The sequence below is a fragment of the Eulemur rufifrons genome, chromosome 15 (assembly GCF_041146395.1).
Source record: "Eulemur rufifrons isolate Redbay chromosome 15, OSU_ERuf_1, whole genome shotgun sequence".
Lineage (NCBI taxonomy): Eukaryota > Metazoa > Chordata > Mammalia > Primates > Lemuridae > Eulemur > Eulemur rufifrons.
In genome coordinates this window covers 102734721-102754189 of record NC_090997.1, presented here as the reverse complement: position 1 = coordinate 102754189, position 19469 = coordinate 102734721, and the positions used below count along the sequence as shown (strand labels likewise).

Sequence of the window (19469 nt, the reverse complement as noted above, 5' to 3'; positions counted from 1 at the left end):
CTCTTCCAATTGTTACTAACAATGGCTTACGTTTATATTTCTGAAAACCCTGAAGTGCTACAGACAACAGAGAAGCATCTTTGAACACACTTTGTAGCCCCGCACTGTTGTAGGCATTAGTGGGAAGTATGAAAGATGGGACGCTAACCGTACTCTGCAGGGACGGCAGGCTGGCTGCAGAGGGAAGGCAGGTAGGAGGTAGATAGAGAACAAAGGCAAGTGCGTGCATGTCGCCCCCGGCATTGGGTTAGTCATAGGAGGCTCCCTGGAGGAGCTGTTCTGAAGCTGGCTGAAAGAAAGCAATATTTCAACTTAGGACAGTTATCCTGGTTACATGCAATCACACACACACACACACACACACACACGCACATCCGTGCACACACAGAGATTCACATGGAAATAATACTGCCTCTCAGCAGGGATGACAACTATAGTCTTCAGTAAACTTGACGTGGTTTAGATGGTGATGACAAAGATGATGATGACAAGAAGGATGAGACGATGTTCTCATCAAGCCAGAATAACAATTACAAATAACCATTTGTGCCAGTCAAGGTCCTCTTAGAAAAGATCTCGTTCTAATGCTTAGCTACACCAACTTACTGTATGACTTCTCCAACAAAATAATTAAAAAAACTTATATTTCCTCGAAAGGAGAGGGTTCTGTGTTAATACCACTTTTGAAACAGAGACAATGTTCCAAAAGATGCTTATGATTTTACTATTTAGTTTGGGCTTTGAGATGTCAAAAATTCAGTCCTTGGACTTTATCTTGAATTCTATGACCGAGTTGCCACCTCTGACCCACGTGCGACTTTTCCCTGCTTTGTGCCACAGCACCCTCACCCTCTTCATTCAACTGTGGGAAGCCTCAAGTGGAGCCCAAGAAATGTCCCGGAAGGGTGGTGGGTGGCTGTGTGGCCCACCCGCACTCCTGGCCCTGGCAGATCAGCCTTAGAACAAGGTAAGAGCCCTGCAAGCAGCTCACACCGTCCTTGCACGAAGCCCTGTATACAGCCTCTCTGCGTTTACACCGAGCCAACGCTGCGGAGGCATCAGTAATATTTCTATATTTGCCAAAGGAGGGGGAAAAAGCTATAAACATAAAAAAATTATATTTTTCTGGGTTCTTTTCCATGATCTGGGCAGCTATCACCAAAATCTGCAGACATGGTAATCTGTGCCAAGTTCCGATATTGCTGGAAAAATACTGAAGATGCTTTAAGTGTTTATATAGCTATGTGTTGCCTCATTGTAGAATGAAAACAAAGGGCTATTTTTAGAAATGTGACACTTTGCGGGGTGGGGGGACAAGGACAAAATTATCTACAGTCTTTCAGAGATACAGATTCCTTTTTTATATACTTTTGTGAACCATTGAACTTAATGCAGAGGCTACTCACTCAATCACAAACACATGAACAAATGCTAGTTCGTGACCACCGTGGTTTAAGGGTGATCGGTCTGACCCTGCTGAGCTCGGACAGTTTGGGCTACGTTTCAGTGGAACGTGCCTCTCCTACATTCCCTTTTCTTGGGGCTCCCAGAAAGCACACGTGTGAACCAGGCTTGTCCGCTCCCCGTTTTGCTTCCTCCTCACGTCCCCCCGCAGCGCACGTGAGCTCAGGTGCTGCTCCCCACTGACGGGCTGTCCTTCCACGGCGCACTGTTGCTCAGTTCGTTTTTCTTTACCTTACCGTTTAGCAACTCCTTGCTACAGGGTCTTCACCTTCCACATATTTCAAATTCATTCTTCCCCAGACTGTGCGTGGTCTACTTCCTGACCGATTTAGTAACGTGCTTGCTATCATGCACTTGCAACTTGTATTTCTGTTCATTACAATCTGGTTTGGAGCGGCTCACACCATTACTGTGAGCTACCATGTGCCTAAGTGGTCGTATAGAGTTAGTGATTTAGGGGCATCCCCCAAAAGTAAAGTTTCTCAGGTGAGATCAGAAGACTCCCATGAATCACTGCTGTTGGGGATCACACCAGGCCCTCAGAAGAATGTTCATCAGAGCTGGCGTACATCTTGTCATAAAGAAGCAAAAGAGACCGTGAGGAAGGCCGGGCGCGGTGGCTCACGTCTGTAATCCTAGCACTCTGGGAGGCCGAGGTGGGAGGATTAGCTTGAGCTGAGGAGTTCGAGACCAACCTGAGCAAGAGTGAGATCCCGTTTCTACTAAAAATAGAAAAAAAAAATTAGCCAGGCAACTAAAAATAGAAAAAATTAGCCGGGCTTGGTGGCACATGCCTGTAGTCCCAGCTACTTGGGAGGCTCAGGTAGGAGGATCACCTGAGCCCAGGAGTTTGTTTGGGGTTGCAGTGAGCTAGGCTGACGCCACTGCACTCTACCCAGGGTGACAGAACAAGACTCTGTCTCAAAACAAAAACAGAAAAAGAGGCCTTGAGGTGAGGTCTTTGGCTGGTCACTTCTGTTGGAGCCCAGGGATAAGGGGTCAAGTCCATGGCTGTAGGCCTCCATGCTGGGGCCACTAAGCTCTGTCTCCTGTGGACAGGCTGTGCCTGCACCTCGACAGCCATCCTAGAGCAGTGTGTGTGGGACCTTCTGAAAAGTCCCACTAATGGAGCACAATTCAAAGTCACTACCATCCTGATGTTGGGGTGATAGCCTTTTCCTCTGGGAATATCAACGTCATCAAAATTAAGGGAACATGTCTTTCTGGCTTTCTGTATCATGGAGCAGAGTAAACCATCGAATTTGAACTAAAATCTTGGCATGTTTTCTTTCTAGATACGGAGACCACTTTTGCGGAGGCACTTTAATCTCACCAGAGTGGGTGTTGACTGCTGCCCACTGCTTGGAGAGGTAGGTTTCGGGGAAAACCGATGAGAGGGCTTGTCTTAAAGGCATCTTCCTCCCCTCCCTTCCTTCCTCCCATCTCCCGTCCCTGGCGGTGACGCTGAGGGCCAGGGCACGCATGCGTAGAAGCTGGGGAAGAAGTGCCGGGGCAATCGGACGAGAGAGGAGGGGAGTGTTTCCACGGAGAAACTGCAGGGGAAAGACTCAGGGTGGGTGATTTTCTAGGGCTAGGAACAGCCAGTCAGAGCTGGTCACTGCGACAGGCATTGGTCCCAGCCAGAGGAGCCCTAGAATATTCCTTCAGTGCCAGATTCAGGCAAATTGTGAATTTCCTTTCTTGCCTCTCAGAGGTCACTGATTCTGGGTGGCTGAGGATCTCGGGGAGACAGGGCCACATGTATGGGTGCCAGTGAAGGGGCCGGACCATGTTTTGCTCTTTCCTAGGTCCCGATGGCCTTCAGCATACAAGGTCATCCTGGGCGCACACGAAGAAAAGAATCTCAAATCAGATGTTCAGCAAATCGAAGTGTCTAGGCTGTTCTTGGAGCCCACCCGAGCAGACATTGCCTTGCTGAAGCTAAGCAGGTACTGGCTCACCTGTGGTTTTTGCCCTAAGCTGGTGAAGACATTTGTATTATGTCTGGGTTTTATAACCGTCACTGCTGAAGGCAGGGGGGAGGTGCCATCTGTGACATTAAAGGCTCAAGGGCTTTGGGGACAGCATCAGACTTCAACCCTAGCCCTGCCACGGACTAGCTGTGGTCTTGAAAAAGGCACCAGAACTCAGTTTCCTCGTGCAAAAAGAGTGAGTTGAGGCATAAGGGACGCTGTTACCCCTGCGGCTCTCACTTAATGTTCACCAGTTAACACACGCTCGTGATGAGAGAATGAGTCAGTTATTCCAGATTGACAATTCTCCTCTCCTTATAACCTATTTGAGAGAATCAAATGAGATTATATATTTCAATGCACTTAAAAAACCTATAATGTGGGAAAAAACCCACACACGATTTACAAACGTGAATTGTATTATTATCATTATAGTTGTCTTTGATTTTATTTTTCCTATTGGAATGTTTTATTAAGCCTGATGAACTGATCAATTTGCTTATGTCACTTAAAGTCAGGATTGTTTGGAGACAGGTCCCAGTGGAGCTAGCCAACAGCAGCTATTTTGAGAACAGGCACATTCGGGACGGGCGGCAGGGCACACGGGCGCACGGGCGCGGGCCGTGCTGACGGGCTCCAGAATCAGGGGTGCGCCGGCCTGACGGAGGTGGCCCCGCACCAGTGCGAGCGGCTGGTCTGGGTGGCTCCTCTGGGCCTGGGTCACAAACATGGGGCAGCTGCTCCAGGCTGTAAACCGGGGTTGAGGTCCTGGGATGTCGGCACTCTGGAAAGGGGAGAAGGGGCCTTTGTGGCTTAGTCCAAAAAGTATCTGATTTTCCTCGTGTTCCCCAGGGCCCTCCTGCAGCCCCAGCAAACACGCAAACATGAAGGCTCCTCTCCTCCTCCTCCTCAGAGGCTTGTCAGGGTAACCTGATGGCTTGAACACGTATTTTAGTAAATGCTGGGTTCTGGAAGTGTTCTCTGACAGGCCACTTGTTGAGTTACAGAGTCCAAGGCATTTAGTGTCCCCGTGAGGGAGCAGGAGTGACCAGCAGCTGTGTGAGAGGCCGGGCCTACGCTGGTGCCTCCGAGAAAGTGTGTCTGCTCAAAGCTGGCAACAGCGATGATTCTTAATTAGAACAGGGCATTTCTCATTTCCCACCTCCCCCCACCCCACCTTGAACTTACTAAAATAGAATCAAGTCTAAAAATCAGAGTCCTCAAGTTTGGGAGTCGCTGGAACTCTAAGGCCTGTGAGTGGTCTTTGAAAACAATACCATTTTGCTTTCGTGAGATGCTAATTCCCCGTCCTCTTTCATTAGATATGGAGCACGTCACCGGATTCTCCTAACTGTGCTGTTGTCACATTCACTGATGAGGAAACGGGGGTCCCAAGTAGGGAGCACCTTGCTCTGTCACAAAGCACATTTGCTATTATCATGGCTTGGTGACAGTGTTTCAGCGGCACACGGCACCTACTGATCAGCACCCTCTTAAATTAACATAAAAGGGCGCACTTGGTGGAAAATGGCCGCAGTGCACAGGATGTTCCCGAAAAGTGAGCCTTTGTCATCCCTACCATCAGGGGCGACGCCACCAGCAGTTTCTTGTCTACAACTGATGCCTTTTAAATGACACCTCACATCCATTCAGTTCATGTAGTTCCCAGGTGACCACAGGCCAACTCGAGGATGAAAGGTTGTCTCTGCGTCGCTCCGTGTCAGCGAGGCCGGGCGATCCCACCCGGAGGCTTCAGGGGCTTGGTGGCAGCTAGCGTCTGGCTGTGGGAGCAGAAGGCTCCCAGCCGGGCAGTCAAAGGTAACTGGCGACGTTTCTCTTCCAGTCCTGCGGCCATCACTGACAAAGTAATCCCGGCTTGTCTGCCGCCCGCAGATTACGTGGTTGCTGACCGGACAGTATGCTACATCACTGGCTGGGGAGAAACCCAAGGTGAGATAAAGTCCATGAGCCACATAACAAACTGGTTTAGACCTACAGCCTGTGACAAAATGAACGTTTCGGAGAAAGTTGTGCAAATTCCTGTCAGTGAATGTGGTCCCCCTCTCCTGATTCTGTCTGGGCACCTGCCTATGTCCCCATAATCGGTCATCGTGGACGTGGGCAAGGGGAGGGGCTGTTACTTTGAATCTCTTCAACGTTAATGTTGCTTCCCCGGTAAGCAGGTTTTGACACAGCCCACAAGGTAAGAGTGTTAGATTATTTTTCATGTGAAGTTGGCCATACTGGCTTTCCAAATGCGTATGAAACAGTAACCACAAAAGTTATAGTTAAACTAGTCCTCTTCGCAAATAACCCCACCTGTAAGGTGTGTGAGGCGGCTGTTAGGGAGAGGACCAACAGGCGGGGGAAAGCAAGACAGGCCACACGTCCCCATTCCAGGCGTTTGGTATTGGTTGATGGGACAAGAGAGGGAACATTCACGCGGGATCTGGTATCAGCACCTGAACTACATTTGGGGACCCCCTTCTTCCCTTTGCAGCACACCCTGGTAATTACACCCGCCAGCCACCCCCCAACCCCTGGCTTCAGGCACGCTGGGACTGTCTTGGGACCTCCGCCTCACCTTCTCAGAGGTGGTGGTGGGGTCTGCAATGGGAGTCCGGAGCCCTGAGAGTAGTTCCAACTCTGCCACTAGCTGGACAGACCTGGACAGGTCACTTTACCTCTCTGTTCCGTTTGGCTCTAATCCCTCATCTGTAAAACCGGTGTTTTCAAATTGTGTTTTCCACATGAGCCCTTGGCATAAGCTTGCATGTGAAGAAAGGTTTTGTGGCTTAAAAAAAAAAAAAAAAGATTAAAAACCACTGGTCTAGATAATCTCAAAGTTGGCTTCCCTTTCCCCCTTTGGGCACTTCTGAGCCTGGGAGTGTCGAGGCCAAGCAAAGGGACACTCAGCAAATGAGGTGTCACCTGTGGATGTGTGACTGTTCCTGGCATTTTGCATTTTCAAAAGTTGAAATGCTGCAAACCCTTATGAGTTAGATATTGTTCCTGTTTTACAAATCAGGGACAGATGCTCAGAGAAGATGCAGGTTGTACAGCAGAAACTGGGGTCGATGGGGCGGGTTGGACAGACCGGAATGGGAGGCCTGGCTCCCACTTACTAGCTGTGGGTGCTCAGAAAAGTCACAAATGCTCACTGATTGTCTCCTCAGCTGCAAGACGGGCTGCAGAGCTGTCGTGGGGAAGCAAGAAGAAAGTGCATAAAGCACTGAGCACATGCTATGCACTCCTTAAATGGCAGCTCTTATTAATGATATGGGATATAGTTGTGTCCACTACGACTCTTTCTTGCAAGTGACAGAAAATTCAACTCAAATTGGACTAAACAAAAAGAAGGAAATTCTTAGTGAGCTGAAATGTCTGCAGGCTCACATGATGGCCCCAGGCCCCCGGCCCTCTCCAGCCACAGTGCAGTCACCATTCTTGGGCACAAAGGTGCCTCCTTCGTGGCTGCAGATGCTGTGTTGGCTCTGGCTCTGCCAAGGAGAAATGAGGAAGGCCATTTTCTCCATAGTGCAAACGATGGTCTGCCCAGCTTCGAGAGGTGCGACTCACGTCATGTGCCCACCCCGAACCAGTCACTGACTGGCTCAGACCTGCATCACCATCACCGCTACTACTGCTGCCATTGTCACCACCACCACCAGCACCACCATCACCACCATCACCAGTACCACTACCACCACCACCATCACCATCATCACCACTACCACCACCACCACCACCATCACCATCATCACCACTACCGCCACCACCACCACCATCACCACCACCATCACCATCACCACCATCACCATCATCACCACTACCACCACCACCACCACCATCACCATCATCACCACTACCGCCACCACCACCATCATCACCACCATCACCACTACCACCATCACCACCACCATCACCATCATCACCACTACCACCACCACCACCACCATCACCATCATCACCACTACCGCCACCACCACCACCATCACCATCATCACCACTACCGCCACCATCATCACCATCACCACCACCATCACCATCACCACCATCATCACCATCACCACCACTACCATGACCATCACCACCACCACCACCATCACCATCACCACCACCACTACTACCATCATCACCACCACCATCACCATCATCACCATGATCACCACCACCACCATCACCATTATCAATACCACCACCACCATCACCACCAGCACCACCACCATCATCACCATTGTCATTAATCAACATCATATAACGTGTGTAGCTGAGCCCTGATGGAACCCAGGCCTGCCTGACCCCAGAGCCCATTGGCTGTCTCTTTTGTCTCACCTCTGCCCGCAGATCTCCAACCACCATCCTGCACTGGGCGCCCTGGCTCTCCTGGTCTTACCCACCTGTCTACTGAAAAAATGATTCTCAGAATATTAGTTGGGCCAGGAGTCACAAAACAAACTCAGGCCTGTTTACTAATTTCCTACATGTCAGTAATGACATCAGCTCTATCAGTGTTCTCAGCCTTTCTGTGTGAGCTCAAAATTCTCCCTTCACGTCAAAATTCACCTTCACGTTTCCAGACTTTCCCTGACTTGGATATTCCAAACGCAAAGAAAGTGCTGAGGCCAAGGGGCTCTTCCAGGTCAGCCCCTCCTCCACCATCCCTGGGGCTTTGGGGATCCTGGCGCCCCCAGGCTTCCCGTTTCCCTTCAGTCCTGAGGTCCCGTCGGCCTCCCGCCCTCAGGGTGCCATCTCTGCTTTGACCACTGGATGGCAGCACCAGCTCACAGCCGCATTGACCGCCTGTCAACTCGGGTGGCTATTTCACTAGTGTCAGAGTATTTGTCTAGCTCTTACTAGAGCTGTGACTTGCCTAAAATAATTTTCCGCAAAATATTTTGAGAAGGGTGCTCCCCTCCACACCTCTACTCAGCTCAAGTGAGGCGCCCCCTGCCCAGCCAGAGCTGAGCCGGCTCTGGGGCAAGACGCAGGGACCAGCCTCTTCACACCCTTGTCAGGTCCGATTGCCACAGTTTCCTGAGCCCAAGACAGTGGTCTAAGTTTACTAGGAGTCTCTGGGGGGAAGAGATAATGTCTCATTTCTTGGCTGTGCCGTGCTAGCAAAGCAAAAGATTTTTGCGAAACCCTAGTGAGAGCCGGGCTTGCGAAATTGAGAACTGGATTATTTGTGAGAACACTGATCCATCCCTGGGCGTGTCCATCTGGAAAAACAGCATTTCCTCTGGCAATTTTGCAAATGTTCTATTTCAGTTTGGCAAAGGAAATAAAGCAGTGTTTCACAAAGGAAGAAATATAACTAGTAAAATGAGCACACGGGAGAATGTCCACTCTCTAGTTGTCAAAGAAATGTAAATTATAAAATGGATCGGGACAATTTCCAACTACTATATTAGGTAATATCAAAAAAAATTGAATACTAATGAGGGTGAGATGAAGTGATTTTTTTCTAGTGACATTTTACACTGTCACACCCTTTTAGAAAATAATTCGGCAATGTTATTGGGAGCCATAAATATGTCCACATGATTTCTGGGAACTCAGACTTGAGATATCAAGGAATAAGAATAAACAGTGTGAGCAAAGATGTGGAACATCAGAAGCAGGAGTAGGGCTGATGGGCACGCCCAAGGAGCCCCTGGCAGTGCCTTCACAGACCCAGGGGCAAGGTAAACTACACAACTCCTCTAAGCTCGGATTCCTCAGCTGCAGAGCAGGAGCGATAAAAGTGCCTGTTTCATAGGACTGTTGTAAGGATTAAATGAGAACACCACAGTATGAGCTTGTGCCTGAAAAGGTTCTCAGTAAATGATAGCTATTCTTTTTTTATTGCAATAAAATATGCACAAGATAAAATCTGCTATTTTAACCATTTTGAAGGGTACCCCTGAGTGGTGTTTAGCATAATCCATTCACAACGTTGTGCAACCCTCACCGTATTTCCTCACTCTGGAAGAAACCTCCTGCCCACTGAGCAGTCACTCTCCAGTAAACTATGAAGATTTCAGCATTATTGAAAAAAGTCCTCATGAAACAATGTTGACTGAAAAAAATCAGGATAAGAAATTGTACACTATGACATAAGTCATAAAAGCAGCATGTGAAAAGCCTGAAAAAGAATATGTAAAAACAGCAGCAATTATATTTCTTAAACTCTTTATAAATTAAAAATTATTTTTTATAGTTTTAAAAGAAAAGCAAAAAGTAAACAAACAACAACAGCAAACTTCAAAACACCATAAACAAGCCTAAATTATTAAATCCAGGTCTTGGGAACATAAAATCTCATATGATGTTTATACTTTCATGGGTCAGAAAGAGTTCTGATGATACTGGGCACTGACTCCTTGTGTTAGCCACCCTCATGGACAAACAAGGGAGCTATTGTTGCTGCCCTGTTGTTCTGGAATTTTCCTCATGAACATGTTTTGGATCCAGTAACCATTTCTTTAATCTTTTAAAATGCAGGTACCTTTGGTGCTGGCCTTCTCAAGGAAGCTCAGCTCCCCGTGATTGAAAATAAAGTGTGCAATCGCTATGAGTATCTGAACGGAAGAGTCAAATCCACGGAGCTTTGTGCTGGGCATCTGGCCGGAGGCATTGACAGTTGCCAGGTAAGAAAAGGCCACAGAGATCAAAGTTACTCTTGTGCAGCCCTGCCTTGGACCTTTAGACATTTCTGTCCCAAAGTGGACAATTCAGGAAGGATTTCTCATCTGAAGGCCCCTGTGTAAACGTTGCTCGGAACCCTCCTAGGTCTGTCCCTGAACGCTTATTCAGATCCTCTAAGGTGACTTCTTGGGCCTTGAGTTCCAGATCAGTAGTAAGGGAGGGGCAAGTGCCATAATTGCTGCAGGCCACATGCCTCCCTGGAGTGTGTGGTTGGCTGAGGACTAGGGTGATGGCTTTTCCCGGAGGGAAGGAGGTGAGGGGTACAGGACAGGACCAACCGCACCCACTTTACAACTGTGCCCAGCCCAGCCCTGTGTAAAGGAAACCCAAGACAGAGGAAGATAAGTACGGGATTCACAAGGGATTTTTTTTTTTCCTCAGGGAAAACTAAATGGTGGTTGGTATTTTGCTGACTATACTTTGCTAAGTACGTAAACACTGCAGATGCCCAAATAGTATGTTAATAAGTTCCTTTCTGACTTCAAATACTGGGAAAGCTTACATACGGATATTAGAAGGATGGCATCCCATAATGAAAGGATGGCAGCTTAATCCTCACACGGGTTTTTCCCTCCCTCTGTATAGGGTGACAGTGGAGGGCCTCTGGTTTGCTTCGAGAAGGACAAATACATTTTACAAGGAGTCACTTCTTGGGGGCTTGGCTGTGCACGCCCCAATAAGCCTGGTGTCTATGTTCGTGTTTCAAGGTTTGTTACTTGGATTGAAGGAATAATGAGGAATAATTAATTGGATGGGGGACAAAGTGAAGCATCATTTACCTAGAAGCTGGAACGTGGGTAGGGAATTTAGCGTACTTGGAAATAATTGACAGTAATCCAGCTAAGACACTGTCCCCAGCTAACGTCTACTGCCAAACCTCAGCATCTTTTGTATTATTGTTTATAACTTTTTCCTATCCCTGGACTACTGGATTCTGTAATTATAAGGCAACACAGCTATAACGTTTGTTGAAAATAAACTCTGTACTTACTTTGATTTGAGTTACTTTTGCTTTTGGTTTTCAACATTTTCATGTTCTTTGTTCATCCCACCAATTTTAAATGGACAAACTGCAGTGATTTAGCTCTTTTTCATAAGGAACAGTCACATAACGGACTGAGAAGGCTGTAAGATCACAGAGAGGAGAGCCGAGAAGGCCCAGTACATCATCTATACATTTACCTTGTCAACTAATGATGGCTTGACACATGTCTCTCATGTCTTTATTTCTGGCACTGAGATGGATGTTTTCAAAGTTGCAGCATGTATAGGGAGTCATGGCAACAAGTTCTATTATTGGGAATGAAATCTGTTACTGACTACTTGACTTTAGCCCAGCCCAAGGGACATGGAGCAGAGAGTTGTAGGTCGTGGAGTGAACTGGGCAATCGAAGTGTAATACAAGACCAGCTAAGAGTCTGAATGTTATTCTGGGTCACAGTTGAGTCTAGGAATGGTGCCAAGATCCTGTAAAGGAACAACGAACAAATACTGAAGGTGGACCACTTATTTCCCGTTGCTAATTGGCTGCTCAGTTTTGAAACAGTATGTAGCAAACGTTATCACGTGGGAAAAATGTTTTTACAATGACCATGTTTAGTTTAGAAGGAAGAGAAAGGATGAATATATTTTTTTACAATTTAAAAATTTTTATTGCTACCAAACAAAAATACAATTCAACTCAAAATACAATTCAAAAGTGGTATTATTAAAGAGCAGCAGTCATCTTACAGCAAAAAATACAAAGAAAAGCAAAAATGCAAATGTCTGTGAATAAAGGGTGAATGTAGCCTTAAATCCTCAAAGAGCTTTATTTGTTTCATTGACAAATAAAACATTCATACTCAATTCTGATGTCCTTTAAGGATTAAGAAGCTTATTTTACAATTAGGACACACATCGTACATATTGTCATCTGTTTTCCAAATAGAAATTTTCTTCCTCGTTGACATGGTTTCCCTCTGGTGTCCATTTTGCCTGTCCTCACAAAGTATTTCATCTAAAAATTCAGCATAAAATATATACCGAAACTGAAAAGACAACAAATATACAAAGCAGAACAACATGTTTGTGTTTAAGTTCCATATTTCAAAAGTCTTGAAAACAAAAAAGAAAGATCAAATTCCTTATTAGTATCTATAAAGTCATTTAGGATGCTGCTGCTAATCCTTTTAAGCATGGGTATAACTGGACTTTTGTTTAAATTAACTTGCAAGCTTTTTCCCCAGACAAGTCAAAAGTACCAAGAGTGAATGACAACTGTCCACGTTTTCACTCTTGACCACAGACACCATCAGAACTGATCTCATGAATATAAGATAAATATGCCTTTACTTTTAAAATCCTAAGCCCCATGAAGTCTTAATCCACAGGTTTTATTCAGTAAAGAATGGATTCTGTGGCTCGAGGTGTCCACTAAAGGGGGACCAAAAACATCCTGATACTCTCAGGGTCAAAACCTGATTTTATAAATAATAGAGTCAAATCCTCAAATTGTACAGCAGATTTGCTCTCATTGATGGCATGAGACCTGAACCGTGCCTGGAACCCCCGGTGCTACAGAGCAGGTGGATGAGAAGGGCCACTGACCTGTTGGTGTTGCAAAGGCTTGCGGGACTCAAGGCAAGCAGAGAATGTGACGGCCCAGCACCCTGGGGCCCGCGCTCCTGGGACTCAGTCTCTGCATTCACAGGATTTCCAAATCTTCATCTCCCGTGGAATCTTCAGAATGCTCAGTTCAGGGCTTAGTTTCTTGATCAGATTTGATGAACACTTTTTAAAATTAATTAATTAATTAATTTAGAGCCTGGGCTCCCCTCTGTTGCCCAGGCTGGAGTGCAGTGGTGCCATCATAGCCCACTGCAGCCTCGAACTCCTGGGCTCAAGCCATCCTCCTGCCTCAGCCTCCTGAGTAGCTGGGACTACAGGCACACGCCACCACGCCAGCCTCGATGAACACATTTCCGTACACCTGTCCCAAATCCTTGGTTTGCACATCCTGCATTCTCGATGGCGCTGTCACGAGAATTGGGGGTGGGGGTGCTTCTCTCGTCTTTCTTTAACCGAACGGGTCAGAGACCAATGCTCCAACACAAGAAAAACCCCAGGAAGGGCTGTGCACCTAACAGGCTCTTTGCTAAACCGGCCGCATAGTCTCTGTTCCCAGGAACTTCAATAGCATTATAAATCTTAACTCATCCAACATTACACATAAATACTCTGGATAGTCTGAATGTCTTTATACAGCATTAAAAACACTTGGAACAGCACAGCGTACTGTGGCCGAGACGGACACGTGCCTCTCTGCAGGGCACGCCTCAGCGGCGAGGATCGGCTCCTGGGCAGTTCCTTCCTTCCGTCGTTGGCGGGGGCCTCAAAGGTTAGAGCCGGAAACCTGGGTTTTCTTTTTCCTGCCACATTTATAGGAATATGGTTTAAAAAAAAAAAAAAAAAAAAAGGAGAAAAGATAAAGTCTTTATGAAAGAGTATGCAACTAGTTAGAAAAAAGTTTCCTGTTACTACTTAATAGCATGGCTGGTTTGGATCAAATACACTCCTGCATAACTTCTCATGAAAACCCAACTCAAAGGTAGCAAAAATAACTGTCTCCGGGCTCATTTCTGACCTGCTTTCAGACCCGAGGTAGGGGTTAGTTAGCATGATAGCACATAAGTTCTTTATGAATGTCTACTAAATAACACATTTGGAAATGAGCTGTTGATGGCAACAAAAATAGCAGAAATGGTATAATAATTCAGTGCAGTTTTAGAAGGGAAAATGCTAATGGGTTTCAGTGATTTAGCACTTAGTAGTTTATTTCCAGAGGAAATAATCATGGATTGCAGTTAATGTGTTTAATTTGCAGTACTGTAAATCATACTTCCTACTAGAGCTTTTTTCAAAGGTAGGGACTAGATATAATTAATTACTTTGCCCATCTTTTTATTTTGAAAAATGATAAGCATAGAAAAAAATTAGAAAGCATTTGTATAAATTAAATTTTTGTTGCTATAATTCTTTATGTTTATATATTAGTTGGATGTTACTTTTTCTCTGCATGCCATTTAGACGGCCCTCCACCACAAAAACCAAACCAAACCAAACAAAAACCCATCTCTCTCAAGTTGTTCAGTTTTAATAAGACTGACTTAGTAGAAAAGTCCTGATCTCAAATGACTTCCTCTTCCTCCATTTTTTCCTGATGAGTTGGAAAATCTGACCCCTGACTTGTTTGGGAATCGCGCATGAGTGTCCCCCTCCCACTGTTCAGACAGGCAGCTGTCAACGGCGTAGCATCTAAAGGAAGGACACAGCTCCTCGCCTGAGGACACTGGCAGGGAGAGGGCGGATGTGGTGAGAAAGGATCAGCACCACTGGGCACCGGACGTCTTACAGCCCCGATGACACCGTCACAGGTCCTGCTGCCCACAGTCAGCATGAACCCCTTCCCACTTTCCACCCTACAGTCCTGGCAGGAGGACCCTCCTGGGCGTTCCAGCCCTGAAACACGCCCTTGAGGGCACAGAAGCCCACGAGACATGGCCCTGAAAGTCTGGGTCTCGTATTTTAAGACAATCCCATTTCCTTCCTCACCACTGTCCCTTCCTTCATTTAACCTGCTTGAACATTTCCCTTTCTCCTGGTCCTCTGGCATTGCTGCCACTGGGACAGCAGGGCTGGCCACGCCCCTCCACGCTGGCCCAGTCCCCATATCCTGACACAAACCAAGCAATTGTCTGTGCTGACAGGATTAGCAAAGTGTTTCTCCTTCAGGCTCTAGTGGTAGACACTCAGGAGGACGTCGACTAATTTTGTTTTACAGAATGGCAGTTCTTAAAGAGAAGCTCCCACCTCTCCCCACCCTCAGGTAGCATGTTCCAGGGTGAAATGCAGGTAGAGCTTTGGCCGAGGAATAAGCCACTCCCCACCACTTATTTCCAAACAAGCATACAATTGCGTTTGGGTTTCTTCACGAGGCAAACGTCCACCTGTCCCCTGACTGGTCTGTCCCATTAGTCATCAACCAACGGGATGTGAGCTGGCAATGTTGTTTTGGGCACACCAATAGGCCTTTCTTACGAAAGTTCTAGGGATAATTACTCAATCTTATCTTTCAAAATAGCATCAAAAACAGGACAATAAAATCACTGTGTACGGTAGCCATACCTTGCAAAGTTGGAAAGGTCTGGTAAAATACTTGTGAGACCCTTAGCCTACCTCTGGGGAGGAAGACGGTACCTGATTAAAAAAGGATCTGCAGAGAGAAATTTCCATTCCTACAAGAGGGATACTCACTATTCAAAAAAATCCACAAGTAGAATCCATTATGTAATAAAACTACACAAAACAATGGAATCACACTTGTAACAATGGAATCACACTTGTACGCCAGACAGGACTAGTCCACGTCCTAGCATTTAAAAGTTGTGAAATCTGATTTCCCAGTTATAAAAAAGCGAGGATAAAAATTTTCACTGCACAAAATTGTTTTGAGTATTAAATGAAATAACATATGTGAAAGCATCAATCCCACAAGTGCTTAAAAAAGTCAGCTTCTACCCACTTCCCAATCTACAAGTGCAGAAAAAAATGCTACCATTCCAAAATTTCAGTCTTTTTGTAAATTTTTTTGATACATTTTTGTTAAATTTAGAGGTCTATACCCTTAATTTCCAGGTCATTATTAAGACTGGTTTTTATTTTTAAAATTAGCTCTTACGTTATATTTTAAATTACACAAATAACACAAGACCACGTGTTCTAATTTTTTAAAAACTCGAATAATACAGAAATCTCTAGATATAAAAGTGATGGCCTTCCCTTCCTCCTCACCCATTTCTGTCCTCAGAGGGTATATATTTTTGTTTTGCATCTTTTACAATACACTCTCATATTCACCGTCTCTTTTTATTATGAAAAATTTCAAACAGAAAATTAGAAAGAACTTGTGTAGTGAGAATTTTTGTTGATATAACTCTTCATGTTAATATATTGGTTGGATATTAATTTTCCTTGCATACTGTTTAGACCCCTCTCCAGAACTCAATCTCTCTCTCTCTTTCTACTCTCTACTTACCCCTTGTGTCTACCTACCCATACGTCATCTATCTTTCATCTACTATCTGTCACCTACTATCTGTCTTCTATCTATCTCCTATCTATCTTGCATCTATTTATATCTGGCCATCTACCATCTGTCTGTCATCTATTCTCCCATCTCGCTACAGAGAGGGATTGCCATAGGTTTTATTTTTTAATAAATACTGTAACACGTTGTTCAGCGACGTCTCACTTTGTAATCAGTCTTGAGAAGCTTCCATGCCCCTCCCCCGGTCAGACCTCAGTTCCTCTCCCCTCCGTGGAGCTGTCCACAGCGTGAACATGCCACAGAGATTTCCACTTGGCCATGTCATCAGTTTCTTTTCTTTACATCACTTCTGAGTCTTAACTCCTTCCGTGGAAATGCTTCTCTCTTCACAACCATATTTTTTAAAATGATGCAGATTCTTTTCTAGCTTTGTTTTTTGCTGTTTTTCTTTACAATAACCTTTTAAATCTACTTTGAATTTTTTGCTCAAGACGTGAGATGGGAATTCCATGTTATTTTTTCCCCCTGTGGATATTCAGTGTTCTCAACACCATCCTTTCCCCAGGGGTTTGAAATGCTGCTTTTGCTGAGGATGCACTGACTTTTGTACGATACCTGCCAAGCCTTTCTACATCATCCACCGTCTCTGGCAAAGCAATACCCTTGGTCTCAGGCAGAAGCATCACGAGGCCACCACAGACAGACGCCAGGACACCTGTGGAACAGGGGAAAGGCATTACTGCCCAGGAACACACGGCCTGGCCCCACTGCCACCTGCCTGCTCACGCTGAGGCTGCCAGGGCGCTCACCTGAACGGCCCCCGGCTACGGCAATCCTCTGCGGACCTCACCAGCCCCCCGTGTCCGAGCCACGACTTCCAATGTCCTCTACCTTCCTCACACCCCGTCCACTACCACGGCTCCTGTGCTCTTGGCGTACATTTGTCACCAACTGTTTACTGAGTGCCTCTTTGTGCCCAACACGCAGGGCGTCACCTTTGGCTTCACAGGAAGACAGAAGCCAGCAGAGAGGAATCTGCACTTGTGTTCACTGACACCGTCCCTCACCACAGCCTCCGCCTGCTATCCCTCCGTCACAGTGCTCTGTAAAACTTGTCCCTGCTGCGCCCAGGGAGAGCCCTCGCCTCGGCCTGTCTTTCTGGGCTCCTCACGGTGGTGATTAAACCCCTCTCTCCAGGGTCTTCACCCTACTGGTAGAAGCTTCCAAACACACTCAGGTCTCCGCCTTGACGAGCCTCCTGTCACCCACACACCGTCCACCAGTCACCGCTGTGTTCTGTTCTCTGGAGCCCAAATTCCTGAAATGCCAGCCTCTCCTCTTTCTCCACGGCGGTGTGCTGGTAAATGTTTAACAGCCAGTTTTGGACAATAAAGCTCTGGCTTGTAGTGTTTGCCCACTGGCAAGGTGCAAATGCTGCCACCCGGGCGTGCCAGGCTGCCCACGCACATGGCTGAACGCGGCACGGGAAGAGACGTGCCACGGCCCAACACCCAGTGTCCCCACCACAAAGACACGAAAGACACAAATAACCCGAGAACACAGAGGACAGTAAACACTCAGTCAATGAATTAGGGGCTGATGGATGTTGAGGATTTATTACCTCTGTTTTAAACATGTTTTATATTCTTTAATTTTTAGTGATGGCTGCGTTTAACAACTGGCTCATAAAATTCTTGAAAACACAACAGTCGGCCCTGGTGAACGGGTGCCAGCCTGTCCCAGCCCGGCCCCCCCACGTACCGGCTGGCCCTGTGCCACCGGCCCCACTGCGCTGCTCTCTGCCTCCTGCCCCGCGCTTCCCTCTCGCCTGGCTCCGTCTCCATCTCCGTGGCTCATCCTCCCCTCCACGGGGCCTACACTTTGCACCCTCAGGGCTCCATCCTAGGCCTCTGCTTTCCTCTCACTCAGGTCCTACTTTCTGGGGTCTCTGTCACTCCCTCAGCTTCAACAGCGCTGCACATTCGGGTGGCTTCCACACCTGCATCCCTCAGCCGCTTCTCCCCTGAGCTCAGCAGCCCTGAGCCCCCTGGCTCCGCACTGCGGCCACTTGGATTCTTACAGGCGCCTCAAACCGCGCGGCCAGCAAAGACCCCCGAAGGCCCCCTGCAGCCCTGCCCCGGCCCCCTCAGCCCGCGCAAGTTGTCCTGTCCTGACTTCTAAGACATTTCTTGACCCTGTCTGCTCCCCTCTGTTCCCACTGTCACCACCTTCTTAGGAGAAGCCACTATGCTCTCCGGATTGCGACATTCTGAAACCGCCTCACCCCAGCATTGGCCCCTCCCGCCCATCTGTGGATCTGCCAGCACAGTCACGTTTCTAGAAGGCAAATCCAGCTCTGCCAGCCCCGGGTGACTCTGCAGTCACTGCCCACTTGAATCTGGATCGAGAGCAAAGCCTTCGCATGGCAAGATCCTGCATTACTGGCCCCTGCCGCCCCCAGCACTGTGTCCCTCAGGCCCCACCTCACACACTACATGCGGTCCCTTAACCTCCCGGTGCTTGAGGACGCCATCTCCTCCGGCCCTGGGCTTCCCGCTGCCTGGAGCACAGCACACCTCACGGTGGCATCTGCCCATCTTCAGATCTCCGCCTAGACGCCGCTTCCTTCCCCCGCCTTCTCCCCTCCACTCAGCGGGGCCAGGGGTCCCTGCGCCGGGTTCTCACAGCTGCCTCTCCCTCAGGGTCTCAGCAGAGAGCACACTGTCCTCACTGGGACTTTAGAAAATTGGCTCTGTCCCCAGCCAGGCTCTGCGAAGGAAGGGCCAACGTGCAGCCAGGGTGCCCACCCTGACCGGCCACGGTCCTGGAGGGCCAGGCGCCATGTCCACTCTGTCCTTGCCAGACACTGGCACTCTCTGCTTTTTCATGCTGGCCACAGAGTCAACACTAAGCTCGATGATCAAATCCCATTAAATAATTTGACGTGATCTCTTACTGAGTTCACCGGTGTCAAGTGGTTAGAAGTTGCTTTTTTGTCCCTAGCACTGTCAAAGGATTTTTGCATGAATCTGAAGGTATGTCCTCAGGGGCTCAAAATTTTCATTCAAATTTCAAATTTCAACTGTTGAACAAGAAATGAAAAAACATTCTCTATTGAGAGTAAGGAAGCGGAGGTGGAGGAAAGGTCAGGTGAGGACGGGGCCAACCAGGGCCCCTTACAGCTGAGGAGGGGGAGGGGAGGGCGGGAACTCTCTGGACTGCCTGGGCCTCCTGGACGCGGCTCCGCCCCTTCC

General features: G+C 47.4%; 2 protein-coding genes across 4 annotated transcripts in view; one reads left to right on the top strand and one right to left on the bottom strand.

Moving 5' to 3' along the window:
* The window catches only part of LOC138395078 (plasminogen), a 41235-nt gene extending 30112 nt beyond the window's left edge, over positions 1-11123 (top strand). The window contains exons 14-19 of the mRNA XM_069487466.1: positions 841-967; positions 2760-2834; positions 3273-3413; positions 5281-5387; positions 9924-10069; positions 10713-11123. Coding sequence (XP_069343567.1) covers positions 841-967; positions 2760-2834; positions 3273-3413; positions 5281-5387; positions 9924-10069; positions 10713-10874 — 758 coding nt within the window. The 3' untranslated portion in view covers positions 10875-11123. The remainder of the gene's footprint in view (positions 1-840; positions 968-2759; positions 2835-3272; positions 3414-5280; positions 5388-9923; positions 10070-10712) is intronic.
* Positions 10791-19469, bottom strand: part of SLC22A3 (solute carrier family 22 member 3) — a 93156-nt gene continuing 84477 nt past the window's right edge. Inside the window, exons 10-11 of one of the 3 annotated variants that reach the window (XM_069487468.1) lie at positions 16834-16930; positions 10791-13564 (exon numbers count right to left, since the gene is read on the bottom strand). In XM_069487468.1, coding sequence (XP_069343569.1) covers positions 13501-13564; positions 16834-16930 — 161 coding nt within the window. In that variant the 3' untranslated portion in view covers positions 10791-13500. Of the gene's footprint in view, positions 13565-16103; positions 16931-19469 lie in introns of those variants that run through there. The other 2 variants (XM_069487469.1, XM_069487467.1) reach the window with 2 other exon arrangements.